The 13,648-nt window shown below is 55.5% G+C and overlaps 2 protein-coding genes across 2 annotated transcripts; both read right to left on the bottom strand.

The window, feature by feature from the left end:
- Positions 1-479: 479 nt before the first annotated feature.
- On the bottom strand, positions 480-1,272 carry LOC121343821 (waprin-Enh1-like). Its single transcript, XM_041419311.1, has 3 exons — positions 1,130-1,272; positions 805-966; positions 480-650 (listed from the first exon to the last, which is right to left on the bottom strand). The coding sequence occupies exons 1-3, from the start codon at positions 1,242-1,244 to the stop codon at positions 646-648; spliced, it is 282 nt and encodes a 93-aa protein (XP_041275245.1). The 5' UTR covers positions 1,245-1,272; the 3' UTR covers positions 480-645.
- A 5,398-nt stretch (positions 1,273-6,670) lies between these two features.
- On the bottom strand, positions 6,671-12,332 carry MATN4 (matrilin 4). Its single transcript, XM_041419296.1, has 10 exons — positions 12,260-12,332; positions 10,778-11,347; positions 10,325-10,447; positions 9,734-9,856; positions 9,511-9,633; positions 9,253-9,375; positions 8,385-8,798; positions 7,898-8,050; positions 6,990-7,094; positions 6,671-6,822 (listed from the first exon to the last, which is right to left on the bottom strand). Exons 1-10 carry the CDS (start codon positions 12,330-12,332, stop codon positions 6,764-6,766), a joined length of 1,866 nt encoding a protein of 621 aa, XP_041275230.1. The 3' UTR covers positions 6,671-6,763.
- Positions 12,333-13,648: the final 1,316 nt, after the last annotated feature.

Raw genomic sequence — 13,648 nt, 5'->3', positions numbered from 1 at the left:
GCTTGAGGCTTTCCCAGATTCTTCAGCTGAATTTTCCCCACCAGCTCAGGTTCAGAGAGGGGCTCAGCACCACTTGGGGTTTGGGTGTGTGTAAGCCCCTCCTCTGCTCTCCAGATGAGCCCCAAGTAGGGTATGCACAGGGAGGCTCTGCCTTCTGTGTGCCCCTGGGCAGGCAGGGTCAGTCCCTTGCACAGCCCTGTCCAGCTCGGGGGGCCTGGAGGACACACTGCTCTCCAGGGTCCTTGCAGCCTTCCTAAAGCAGCCTGACACGTTTTCTTCTCACTGCTCTCTCCTCCTGGAGGCTGTGTGCCTCTGGATGGATTTTCTCCCCCAAGCCAGCCCCCAACCACACTGCAGGTGTGAAGCCAGCCTGTTTTCCTCTTGCCCCAGCAGGAATTCTGGGGTGAAAGCAGCAGTGGGACTGTGTGCCAGGATGGAGAGAGGAGGTGAGGAAAGGAGTCACACATCACAAACACCCGTGAGAAAAGTCTCTTTTATTTGTTAAAACAGCAGTGGGGGAGCAGAAGGAGAAGGGAAGGGGGTGGCACAGAGCAGAGTGCAGCAGCTGTCACAGAGTGATCCTCCTGGAGCTGAGCTGGCATGGCAATGCTGAGATGACCCTCAGTCTGTCCTGGAAGCTGGACCTCACACTGGGAAAGGGAGAGAAAGAAACACGTTGGGTCTGGTGTTCACCCCAGCCCAGTTTGTCCCCCAGTCCCCCCGAGCCTGGCTCTGGCAGCCGGGCACAGCCCCAGAGCATCACCCCCGCTCTGCCGCCGTGAGCAGCAGGCTCGGAGCTCCTACCGTAGGAGACGGGGATGGCGGGAGGCTTGGAGAGGCATTTCCTCCCGCAGAAGGTGCGGCAGCACTTCTTGCCGCGGGGGCAGTGCCGGTCGATGAAGCACTGGTTCGGCGGGTTGTGCAGGGCGCAGGTGAAGCGCACGGGCGGGCAGGACCAGGCGCTGCCTGCGGGAGAGGGACCGGCTGGCTCCAGGGCAGCGAGGGGCACTGGGCAGGAAAAACACCCCTCTCCCCTTCCCCTCCCCTTCCCCTCTTATTCATGTAAAGTTGTCTCCTTCCCAGCTCCTGAGCTTTTCCTCCCCGTGCCTTCTCCTCGGGCACCTCCTACCTGTTGGCAGCTCTGCCCAGAGGACGAGCATCCCCACCAGGAGCAGGGCGGCCACCGCCTTCATGCTGCCGTGTCGCCGAGAGGTGCGAGCGTGAGGGGTGGGGGACACCCGCATTTAAACCCTTGGGGAGGACGGGGGTGGGGACCGGAGCTGGGCACGGGCCGGTGTTTGTGCCTCCTTCCTCTGCCTGTTGCGTTGCTTTTCCAGAAAAGCCTTTTGCGCAAGGTTCAGAAGTGATTGTTTGATTGCTCAAAAAGCAGCTTTTGCATTGCACAACTGACCCCTGCAGCCACACCTGGGGCTGAGGGACAAGCCAAAGGAAGATGTGCCAAAGCATTGTCCACCCTGACAGGCAGTGGAGCTGCTTTCTCCTGGCAGGTATCTTCTCCAGGTATCCTTTTTCAGGAGAAACCCTTGTGGTGCCTGTGTTCTCCTCTGCAGGTCTGTTAAATGGGTTTCCCTCTGTACTTTGCTTGCACATGGTCCTGCAAACCAAACCCTACAGCATGATCCAAATCAGCATGAGGCTGCCTGTGCCTTCCCAGGAATAATCCTTCAAGTTTTTTTCCCAGAGGTACCTTGCCCCAGCCCCAAATCCTCCTTACTCCTGCCTCACTGGGAGTTGGTGGAGGGAAAACAGCTTTGGCTTAGCCCAAGGTGAGTCTTTCTCAAGCTCTGTGGGGGGCCACCTGAGCTCCAGTATCTTCTCTGGTGGCTTCTGCTATGTAGGAAGCAGGTTGGTGCTGGAAGAAAGTGGCTGATCCCTCTGGGGAAGGATAACCCACTCCTCACAGACCCGTCATCAGCCATGATGCAGCACAAGGACAGCTTGACTGAGCCCAGCTCTTGATGGCTGTCGGGATTAGGGGATGTATTCCTTGTTTGGATGGCAAAGGTCCCACCACCCATTCCTTCCTCTCAAGGAAATTGTAATCCTGGCCTGGCCTCTACGCAAATCTTTTCTTTAGGTGCCCTTGGGCAATGGGAAGTTACTCCACTTCCCACCAATTGGTCAATGTTCCACTCAGTTTGTGTAAGTGGTTCCTGAAATATTTCTGTGGGACTTCTGTGGCTGGCAGGAGCCCAAGCTGCCCTGGAAACATGGTCTGGGAATGCCTGGGTAGGGAAAGGCTCCCACAGCCAACCTCCCCCAGTCCTGCCAAGGGCAACCCCTGATCTCACAACCAGGCAGGCACAAAGAGCAGGAAAAGCCCAGTATCACCTCTACTGCTCTGTGCAGCCCCTGAGCCACCCAGAACTGCACTGATCCAGCCCCTGTAGCTGCCACTTTCCATCCAGGGCGTGGTGGGTGTCTCACTGTGCCCTTTCCTGCTCAGACTTCCATTCTCAAGTCATAACAGGCCCTGTTAACTTGACCCCAACTAACCTGGTATCTGTTAATTATTGTCCCATTTCCCTGTTGACTCTGTGGCTGCATTTAGCTCTTTGTGAAGTCATTTATTAAATAACATGCAGATGATATAGCCAAACCAAAAAGTTTTTCTGGCCTGTGCACCAGCAACGTAGCACTTCTAATGAGGAATACAAGCACTGGCACAATTTTTAAGCAATCCATTGCCATTCAGCTGCTGTTGGGGCTGGAGAGGACATTGCTGTGCTCCCAGCTGGTGCCAGAATCTGGCTGAGGTTGTGCTTGGACCTATGCCTCCAAGGGAGGAGAAAATATCAAGGACCAAGTATTGGATTAAGCTGCAGAGAAGATGGAAGGGATGAGGGAGGGAAACAAATTCACCTGAAGAACATTCACAGCAGGGGGGAAAGTGTGAACTCTTTTTGTTACAAACTCACATGAAAGAACCATGACCCAGTGTTTCTGGGCACAGGATTGCCTGCAGTCCTTCGTGTTGCGTTCTGTTACTTGTGCAGCACCCATTGCCCCAGCACTCCCCAGAGCAGTTCCCATTCCACATGGCTCATGCTCTTCTCCATGAAGTGTCCCTCCTCCTGAAGCTGCAAGGCCCCAGGTGTGCAATGCTTGAGGGTGTTGTGGCAGATGCTGCATTCTCCCAGCCAGAGCAAGGCTCTGCAGTCTGTATTCCCTGGGAAGGGAAAGGAGGGAGACCAGTAGCCCCTGATCCCCCAACCTTACCCCGGGGGATAAGCCCCCCAGGAACAGCTTGTGCCCCACCAGGTGATGCAGACCTTTCAGCCTGATGATGAGCTCCATCCATCCATCCATCATCCATCCATCATCCATCCATCATCCATCCATCCATCCCTCATCCATCCATCCATCCATCCATCCATCCATCCATCCATCCATCCCTCCATCCCTCCATCCCTGCCTGGCTCATGGCTCAGGGAGCTCCCCTCAGCCCCGGGCCAGCTCGGGGTGCCCACAGCCCAGCCTCACGCTCCCAGCGCTGGTGTCTGGTGCCACCTAGTGAAGTGTCACTGATGAGGATCTGCAGGACCACGCAGGATCAGCCCTGCTCCCAGAAGGAATCCCACGAGAAAGGGCTCTGTGGGAGCTGCCTTTACACATACAAAATGTGTACAGACATCTAAGTGGGACCTGCTCTGTGTGCAGGTACCCCCAACCCAGCTTACCCAGACACCTCGAAACTGGGGAATCTGGAAAGAGGAAACCACAATGTTCGGAGGAAATCACAAAGTGTAAAAGGAAATCACAATCACAGGTTGTCACCAACTCAAACCGAAAGAGAGCGGGGGTATCAAAATAATGGTTTGAGAAGAGCCACAAGTTACACATCTAACATATGTATTTATATTGTAATTATTCCTATAAAGAAAACAAACTCTAAAACATATTTACACAAGAATCTATGTAACAATTATATATGGAAACATATTTACAAAAGACAACAGCACTCTCTAAAACATATATACGGAAGACTACTGAAGAACACTCTATACATATCCAGAAGGGTGACATCTCTGCCCGGCATCTCCATCCATCCTGGAAGAAAAGCAAGCGACAAGGTCACTCCAGTCAGGCACAGAGGGCTGTTCCCCGTGTCCCCAGGCTGGGACACGCTGGCACAGCAGGGCTCTGCTGCCAGCACGGAGCCTGGCTGGGGCTGAGGGCAGGGCCCCAGGCAGTGGCACCCAAAGCGTGGCCCAAAGCAAGCACAGGGCAGGCTGGGGTGCTGCTTGTGCCACCAGGACCCAGGGACCCCTGGGCACCGTGTCCCTGAGTGCGGCCACCCAGCCCAGCCCCTGCCTGGCAGCAGGAACCCACCCTGCCTGTGGGCAGGGCATGGCCAGCACCTGCCCGTGCTGCTGCTGGACTCCATCTTCATCCCAAGACCACCCCAAGGTCCTCCTCCTCACCTTTCTCATCCACTTCCATGTCTTCAACATAATCCTCCATTTCCACCTCCATCTCTTCCACCATCTCCTCCTCCAGATCCACTTCCATGTCTTCCTCCATCTCCTCCTCCACATCCACCTCCATTTCTTCATCTCCATTCTCTTCAACATCTGTAGCCATACTCTCTTCTCTATCAACCTTCATATCAGTTTCCATCCCCTCCTCAGTGTCAGTGACAGCCTGCATAGGGAACAAAACCTCAGAGTGGGGTCCCTGTCCCACACCAACCCCACAGAGCTCCAGCCCATCCAGGCAGTTTGGGGGTGTCCTCCTCCATGGAATGGCACTGTACCTTCATTAAGACAAAAGCGGGCATCCTGCAGGGATGGGTGGCTAGGTCCAGGCAGCAGAGACCGTTCAGGACTGACCATTCAGTCCCTGACAGTGTCTGGGACTTGGTGACAGAGATTCTCTCAGAGCAGGGTGCAGGCTGGTGCAGATGGGGAGACAATCAATGGTTGTTTGCTGCTAAGACCTGTTCCAGCAGTCTGGTTTCTGAACTGTATTCTGAAAAGTATTTCCTGCTGAGTGCAGTAACACCCACTTTGCTGTGTGTGATGATGACCACCCTGATTGGTTTGCCCTGGAATGGACCCTGAAGATCATCTTATTCCAACCTGAGCTACCTCCCACCAGACCAGACAGAGTCCTCTCCCCCTGGTCATGGACGTTCCCAGGGATGGAGCATCCACAGCTTCTGTGTGCCTCACAATCCTCAGTGTAAAAGAACACATTCATTTTAACCCAAATCAGCCTCCTGCAGAAGTCATCCTCCCTTCTTTTCCCACCACAGACCCTGTTGAACACTCTGTCCCCATCTTTCCTAAGGGACCCTTCAAGCCCTTCATGTCTGCAGGGAGGCCCCTCCATGGCCCTCTCTTCTCCAGGCTGAGCATCCCCAGCTCCTCCAGCCTTTCCTCACAGCAGAGGGGCTCCAGCCCTTGCAGCACCTTCATGGCCTCCTCTGCACTCACTCCAAGAGCTCCAGGTCCTTCCTGTGCTCAGGACCCCAGAGCTGGAGGCAGGGATGGGTCCTGGGGGGCTGCAGCTCCATGGGGAGCAGAGGGGAATTTTGTTATCTGCTGAAAGGAACTAAAGGAACACTTGAGGGATAAAATCAAGAGAAAGCAGACTGCCCCGAGCAGAGTCTTGCTGTCAGGGGTGGCTCTTTGTGAGTCTGCAGGGATCCACAGGAGCAGATCCTGGGTGTCCCTTTGCTCAGCACCCACCCCAGAGCAGCTCAATGGGCACCTTGGCCAGGCGGTGGCTCCATGCCCAGCTCAGCTCCCAGCTCCCTGTGCTCCTACAAGCAGAGGTTCCAAAGCAAGCCCTGCCCATGGGGACACAGTGTCCGTGCCACACTGGCTCCCTCCATCTGGGGCCAGGCCTGCAGCATCTTGGGGTGCCACAGAACAAAGATTTCCCCAAAGGATTGCTGGATCCTGGGGACAGGATCTGCTGCAAAAGCCAGAGACTCCACTCTGACACAGAGGTACATCTATCACCCTGCAGCCCAGCTGAAAGGAAAGGGACATGTCATACAAATCTTCAGGGTGTTTATTGTCAGGACAGAAATTCCTCTATATAAAACAAGAGTTTAAAAACAGCACTACCCTGCTCTCAGAATTAAATATACATATATGTATATACACACACATAGATACTGATAGAAAGAATAATTACCATTTTGCTATGTGATTATAAAACCAAACAAGATTAAAGCCAATTTCCAAACTATTCTGCCAAACCAGGGCAAGGGGATCTAAGAATTCCTGCCGCCCATCTTCCCATGGGATCCCTCCTGGGCACCACGCTGGGGCCAGCTGGGCATCAGGCATCTCTGTGCTGCCTGCTCCACCCAGCTGTCCTGGCCCCACCACTTGGCAGCTGATGCTGAGACACCAGAGGCTCTCAAGGTGACACCACTGTAAGTTTTTTCTCTTGCAAAGCAGTCTGCCAGGGTCCAAGGGGACCGTGCCATCCCAGTCACTCTGTGGACACTCATGTCTGTACAATGACCAGCCTGCCCACATCGTTGCTCCCCCTCATCCCAGACCTACCAAGGAATGACAACTGAACCCCTTGGCTTTGCACAGGGGCTTTGTTCAAGTTCCTTTTTGTGTGTTTTTAGGATTTTTGAGTTTTTTAAATACAGCCCCCTGGGGATTTTGCAATACAAGAACAAACACTGATGCTTTACAATAACCTAGCAATAACAAAGTCATGTAGCTACTGTACATCCATCCCCGTGCCCGAGCACTGCAGCCTTCTGCCAGGATCACTTCTTGTTGGCAATCTGCTTTTCCAGGTCTTCAAGTCTGGCTGTCATCTGAGCAAGTGAATGTGCTAAGGAAACTCTCTGAGCCAGACAGTCTGCTGGGCAAATGCTTTATCCCCTTAAAAGAGCCTAAAATTTCCCCTCTCCCATCTACCTATCCCTCCCTCCCCCACGTGCGCTCTGTCCTCAGCACCCTGACAGGCTCAGGCATCACCCCAAAGGATATTTTTCTCGGTCAGGCTCTGCAGGATGGCCACGGTGTTGGTCTGGAACTGCACCAGCGCCTCGCACTCGCACGGGCTGCGGATCTCCGTCTCCCCTTTGCCCTCCTCTGTGACAGGGGGTTTGGCTGCTGTCACACCATGGCCCCACAGTGCCCGCTCTCCCTTGCTCCCAGACAGGTCCCTTGTCCCTGCAGCCACCCACCGAGCCTCAGGACTCTCCCCACCATTTTGCCCTCTTTTTTTCAGCCTCTCTGCTTTCTGTCAGGCTGCCCTGCTGATCCAGCAAGCTCTGCCAGGCATCCCACAGAGCTGTCACACATGTGGTCACAGTGTGCCAAGGACAGCCAACAGTGCTGAGCTTCACTCTGCCTTCAAGGTGGAGTGGCAGGGGGCACATTGGCTCTGTATCTGCAGCCCTGTGGGGGTCTCAAGGGCACTGGGGAGCCCCAGCCTGTCCCAGGGCAGGGAGACTCTCACAGTAACCCTGCAGCAGCAGAAACACAGGTCTGAACAAAGTGCACAGGTCTGAACAAGGTGCATGGGTCTGAACCAGGTGCACAGGCCACCTTCAGACCATCCCACAAGGCAGGGTGCCACTGCCAGACTCTGCCCATGCAATGGTACAGGGGTGTTTGATCACATTAATACTTTTGTATTAACCCCTCCTGACTTTTAATTAATTCCCCCAGCTTCACCTTCTCCTCTTCCAAATCTCTCCCAGAGACCCACATCGACACCCACAAGAGCCTGGAGAGATCCTGTGACAGTCTGGGCCCACACCAGCCCAGCTCAGCCTTGGGGTACTTGACACAGGGTGACAGACACACAAACCACCCCGCTGGCTCTGTGGGGACAGAAGGGCTTTCCCTGGCTTGGGGTCAAGTCCCCTGGTGTGGCCAGGAGCACCCACCTGGGCAGATGTTCAGGGAGAAGTTCTCCACAAGGTGGGTCATGGTGGTGAAGTCTGCAGAATAGGAGAAGTGCTGCTCCACTGGCTCAGAGGCGATCGCTCTCAGCTCTTCTTCCACAGCTTTTCCAACACCCACGGCAAACATGACAATCCCTGCGTGGCAAGGACAGATCCTGAGCACTGTGCTGGCCACGCTGCAGCAAGCCCAGAGGGAGCAAAGGCAAGGAGGCAGGATTTTCTCTGGGTTTCCCAAAGATACAGCAGGAATTTGGGAAGGAAAGGCAGGAGTGTGGCAGCACTGAGGAGGTGGGGGCTGCTGCATAAAGGATGCTGCTCAGAGCACCCTGTGGCCACAACAGAGCAGGTCTGTCATGGATGCAGCTCCCCAAGGCTGGATGCTGCAGCTTTTCACTGAGACAGCCACACCAAGGAACCATCCCAGGATGCCCAAAACACTGCAATTTGGGGTTCCCAACCCCCCCTGCACCTGATTCCTTTGCTCTCCTGGCCCATTCGGAGATGTCATCCTGGGAGCGTCCATCTGTGAAGACCAGCCCGATTCTGGGGATGTTGTGGGAGAGAGGCCTGGCACCTTCCAGCTCAGAGAAGCTGTGCTCCACCATGTGCTTGAGGGCCAGGCCTGTCATGGTGCCTTTCTCCATGTACTCCACATCCATCACAGCCTTCTTGATCTCATCGGCGCTGTGGTACTTGTTGAGGGGGAACTCGGTGCGCACGCGGCTGGAGTACTGCACCAGTCCCACCCGCGTGCCCTGGGGGGACACCTCCAGCAGGTCCACGATGCGGTTCACAAACTGCTTCACCAGCTCAAAGTTCTGGGGCCGCACACTCTTGGAGCCGTCGATCACCATCACAAGGTCGACGTGCCCAGCTCCACACTCTGCAGGGACAGGGGAAGGTGACAGAGGAGCAGCCTGGCCATGGCCACTGTCAGAGTGAAGGGCTGGGGCTGAGCTCTGGGGCTTCAGCACACTGTGGGAACACCCTGCAACTGCAGCTGGGAAGGAGAGCAGACTATGCCCAAGGGACTCACCCCAAAAACCTCCACTGATATCCCAACACCCTATGAAAGTCTTGCCTAGGTTTCTCTTTTCCCAAGTTTTCCTTAAAGCCGTTGCATCTTCTGGGCCATGTCTCTGAGGACACAAGCATCCATCCCCACAGCAGCCAGGGTGTTCCTCCAACCACAGCCAGCTCTCCACCCTCTTCCAGCCTAGCTTAGAGTCCCAAGTGGCGAGAGAGCCCCTCAGCCCAGTTTCAGGTGAGCTCTCTCCAGGAGCACAGAGCCCAGATAAGGAGAATGTCAAGGGGTGTCCCAGTGTCCCAGTACTCACTGCTGCATGTCTTGCCATCAGCCTGGAGCTGCTGGCCCTCGGGGCACACGCAGTGGTAGGAGCCCTCTGTGCTCACACACTTGAACTCACAGCCGTGATCCACCCCGTTGCAGAGGTCAGTGGCTGGAAGACAAGCCGAGGGCATGGGGTTATCCCCATTCAGGGTGGTCTGGGAACAGCCCTTCCCTGGAGGCTGGGCAGGACATAAAGGCACGTGCCATAGACACAGCCTGTGCCGTGCAGCACGCCGGGACCTACCCCTGCAGGATTTGCTGTCGGGCTGGAGCGTGAAGCCGCTGCGGCAGCGGCAGTAGTGCCCGTTGGGGATGCTCACACACTCGTGCTGGCAGCTGTGGTTCCCGAAGCTGCAGTAATCAATCACTGCGGAGACAAGGAGAGCGATGGCAGAAAGGGAAAGACCAGAAGAGAGAAAGAAGGGGAAGCAAACAAAGAAGGGTCAGGGAGGGAGACAGTCACTTACGCGTGCAGCTCCTCTTGTTGTGGCTGAGCTGGTAACCCGGCCGGCAGCGGCAGGAGTAGGAGCCGCGCACGCTGACGCAGTGGTGCTGACAGCCGTGCCTCCCGTCCGCACACGCATCGATGGCTGTGGGGCAACGGGACACCCATCACCCTCCTGCCCCAGCCTCCCTGGGGCAGCAGGGCACGACTGCTCCAGGCCTTCGAAGCAGCTCCCAGCACCGTGAAACAAGAAGGGAAAGTCCTGGTGTGGTGGTCAGACCAACTAACATGGCTTTGCACTAAAATCCAGGGAAAAGCACTGCGCACTTTGGGCTGTGAACCCTCTGGTACTCGCTGCCTGGACCCCCTCAGCTGAGAGGCAGCTGGCTGTGCCCACATAAGTCACGAGTGTCCCATCTCAGAGAGGTGGCCAGGATTTAGTAATGCTGAATGTCTGCAGGCATTACAGACCCGGGAGGCAGTGGGCCCAGTGAACAGAGCACTCAGGCTGCTGCTGGTCTCCCTCAATCCTCTGCTGTGTGTCAGCTTCCCTCCGTGGGACCCATAACTACAAACTCCCTATGAAAGTTCAGAAAATAAAAAGGGTTTTTACGGGAGCAGGTCTTTCCATCCACATTGAGCCTGTAGCCTGGGTTGCACTCGCAGTAGAAGGAGCCAGGGGTGCTGACGCAGCTGTGCTGGCAGCCGTGCTCCCGCTCCACACACATGTCCACCCCTGCAAGACAGAACGGGCATCAGAGTGGCCCACAAGCACGCCAGACACATGAGCACCCTGGCTCTGGCATATGCCCTGTCCCTGTAGCAGAGATCAGTGTGACAATCCACACAGCCCCAGCCCTGCCAGCCCCAGTGCTCCCCCTCTGATTTCCAGCACACAGACACTGTGCAGTGCCCTGTCCTGGCGCCTCACTGGGGAGGTTGCTTCCCCCTCCATCCTGCTTCTGCCAGGGGCAGCCACCCCAGACACTCCTCTGAAGGTCTGGCCTGGGTGAGGAGCAGACACAAGTGCCCCCCTTGCCACTCAGCAGCAGCAGCTCTCACCCACCACAAAGCTTGTCCTGGAACTGCTTGGCAAACTGCTGGATGAGCTCGAAGGACTCCACCAGGAAGACGTGCTCCTCCAGCGGCGGAGAGGCCATGGCCCGCAGAGAGTTCATGTCCGCCCGCTGGATTCCCACGGCGTAGATCTCGATGCCGGCGTTGCGGGCCTGGGTGGCCACCTCGGTGACACGGTCCTGGGGCCGCCCGTCCGTCACCACGATGGCGATGCGCGGGATCCTCTTGTGCAGAGGGCGCGCGCCCTCCTGCGTGGTGAAGGCCACGTTCATGGCGTACTGGATGGCCAGCCCCGTCATGGTGCCCTGGGCCAGCGGGACGATGCTGTTGATGGCTCTCTCCATCTCCGCCCGCGTGAAGAAGGTCTTGAGGGAGAAGATGTTCTGCACCTGGCTGGAGTACTGGATCACCCCCACCCGTGTGGCGTTGGGGCCCACGTCCAGGCTGCCGATGATGTCCATCATGAAGCGCCGCATGGTCTCGAACTCGAAGGGGCGCACGCTGCGCGAGCTGTCGATCACAAACACGATGTCCAGGGGACCCGTCCTGCACTTCAGTGCTGAGGAGAAGGCAAAGAGAAGGCTCAGTCCTGTGGCTGTCTGCAGGGAGCAGAGAGATCTCTGCCTGCTGGCTGGGGGTTGCTCATGAGGGATGGAGAGAGCAGGTTTGGGCAGCCCCCACAGCCCGGCACCTTTCACTGCCCAGTGAATCCACAGAAGGCGGTGGCAGACTGGAAGCAGGGCCAACAGGCTGGGGAGACATCCCCTGGCTGTGAGTTGTTGTGGTTGTGTTTTTTTAAGGGCAGAAAATGAGACAGTAAAAAGCAAAGCTAAGGGCACACACTTGGCAGAGATTGAGCCAAAGAGCTTATCTTGAGCATAAGGATGCTGCCTCCAGTGCAAACAGGGAGAGGGTTGAGCAAGTGAAATGCCAATGAACTTATTTTGCTGGGAGAATTGGGCCCTAATCATAAGGAAATGCTTTCAGTGCCTTTGGGATGATGAAAATCTCAGTTGCTCTGTAAGTCTCTGAGACATATCTGCTCCTTTCTCTACTTTGTGCCTTCACTGTTTTTAAACTAAAATTGATTTAGATCTCTCTGTCCTGGGAGGAGAGAGGCTGGCACCTCTGGGTTTGCTTTGTCCCCTGTGCTTGGAGAGTCAAGCAAGGAGAAGTCTTTCTCTCACAGCTGTGCCTCCTGCCAAGGTCACAGCCCATGGCCTGGAGGGTGACAAGCCCTGGGCAGGGCTGTGTCACAGCTGAGGAGGTGCCCAGAGCAAGCAGCACAAGAGACACCATGCTGGGGTCAGGAAGTTTGTGTCCCACTGCTGGGGGGATCCTCCTGGGGATGCTCCCAAAGAAGAGGCATCATGTCCCCCCACATCACACAGCAAACTGTGCTCCGAGGGCTCCACTGCCCTATGTCCTCACTTCTCTCCCCTCCATGCACTCCCCACCAGCCAGGGCTCACCTGCAGGTTTTGGTCTGGCTTCCAGTGTTGTCAGGAGAAGCAGCAGGAGAGGGGCAGCAGGCAGGAGCTTCATGATGGCTCTGGGAGAGCAGAGAGTTCCAGTGCTGGAAGGATGTGCTGCAGGGAGAAGACAAGGTGCAATCAGTGCTGAGGGTGAGCTCAGCCACAGGCAGCATTCTCCTGTGGTGGGGTCCCCAGGCAGTGCCAAAAACCCTGAACAGCAGCAGTTTTGACAGATCCATCCCCAAACTTCTCTGAATCCAAATGGAGTCTTTCCTGTTCCAAGGACTGGCAGTCTCAGCACAGCTCAATTTCATTACAGTAGCAACACTCTGCCAAAGGGTCTGATTTTCTTCTCTGGGTGGAGCTGGCCATTGGACAAGCCTTATTTTCACTTGCAAACCAGGCAGATGGGATGTTCAGCCAAATGCTTTTTCCCTGACTGTGTGGCTGTTCTCTGCAGCCACGGAGAGTGGGAAAGCTGCATGCAGGGATGCAGAGCACCAGCCCTCCTGATACTCCTGCACGAGAAGAGAAGCCCCCAGATGCCAGCACAGACAACACCTGCTCAGAAGTCTCTCCAAGTCACTGGCAAAGATCATTTTTCCAAGAAGGTCCATTCTCTGCCTGTTTCCAAACTCCCTTGGGAGAGCAGAAGCCCCTGCAGGCAGAGGGTGCAAGGGTGCCTGTGCAGGTGGGCTCACACCTCTCCCCTGGGCAGGTGCTGGGTGAAGCACTGCCAGCTGCTGCTCTCCTTCACATCACCTGGGGCTCCCCACCACTCTGCCACCAGCACTCTGCACCTCTCCCTGTCCTAAAGGTTTTTCCAAGGGATACCCTGCACTTCAACAGTATTTTTATATCTTTAGGGTGGAATCAGTGGGGGAAAAGATATTTAAACTTGTTACCCAAAACCTCAGCTTCTCACTTCTCTCCCTCCCTGCCCACCTCCGTGTTGTCTTTCCTGGCTCCTGCAGGGACGTAGATTTCTTTAGTTTATTTTTATTCCAGCTCTGGTTGGAAACCCAAGGTGCTAGAGATGGAAATGCCACAGATAATGTGGCTCTCTCCAGGACATGTGCAGTGCCAGGATTGGGCATGGATATTGGAAGGGTGCTTTTAAGAAAAAACACACAAAAATTCATTTTATCGGTAGTTATCAGCCAGTATTTATTTAGCCCCAGGAGGTCTCAGCTGTAATTCATCACCAGGGTTGCTGTTTAATTGCTCAGTGGTTACGTGCAGCCCTGAACACCATGTCTTTGATAGCAGGGACACTGATAATAGGTTTCACAGCTGCATCTTAAAACTGTCTCGAGACTCAGTGTTCACACCTGGAAAACTACATTAAAGAATCAGGAGGACAGAAAAGGGGTACTGGAGGATACT

The sequence above is a fragment of the Onychostruthus taczanowskii genome, unplaced genomic scaffold, assembly GCF_017590055.1.
Source record: "Onychostruthus taczanowskii isolate IOZ18803 unplaced genomic scaffold, ASM1759005v1 scaffold60, whole genome shotgun sequence".
NCBI lineage: Eukaryota > Metazoa > Chordata > Aves > Passeriformes > Passeridae > Onychostruthus > Onychostruthus taczanowskii.
The sequence above is the reverse complement of the archived record's forward strand: the minus strand, read 5'-3'. Positions and strand labels throughout refer to the sequence as shown.

Coding starts and splice junctions, on each gene's coding strand:
- LOC121343821 (XM_041419311.1), bottom strand. CDS start 1,244: ATGCGGGTGTCCCCCACCCCTCACGCTCGCACCTCTCGGCGACACGGC. Junction 967..1,129: donor CTGGGCAGAGCTGCCAACAG/GTAGGAGGTGCC, acceptor CCTCTCCCGCAG/GCAGCGCCTGGTCCTGCCCG.
- MATN4 (XM_041419296.1), bottom strand. CDS start 12,332: ATGAAGCTCCTGCCTGCTGCCCCTCTCCTGCTGCTTCTCCTGACAACA. Junction 9,857..10,324: donor GGATGGAAAGACCTGCTCCC/GTAAAAACCCTT, acceptor GTTGCCCCACAG/CCATCGATGCGTGTGCGGAC. Junction 8,051..8,384: donor CAGGAGAGCAAAGGAATCAG/GTGCAGGGGGGG, acceptor CTTGCCACGCAG/GGATTGTCATGTTTGCCGTG.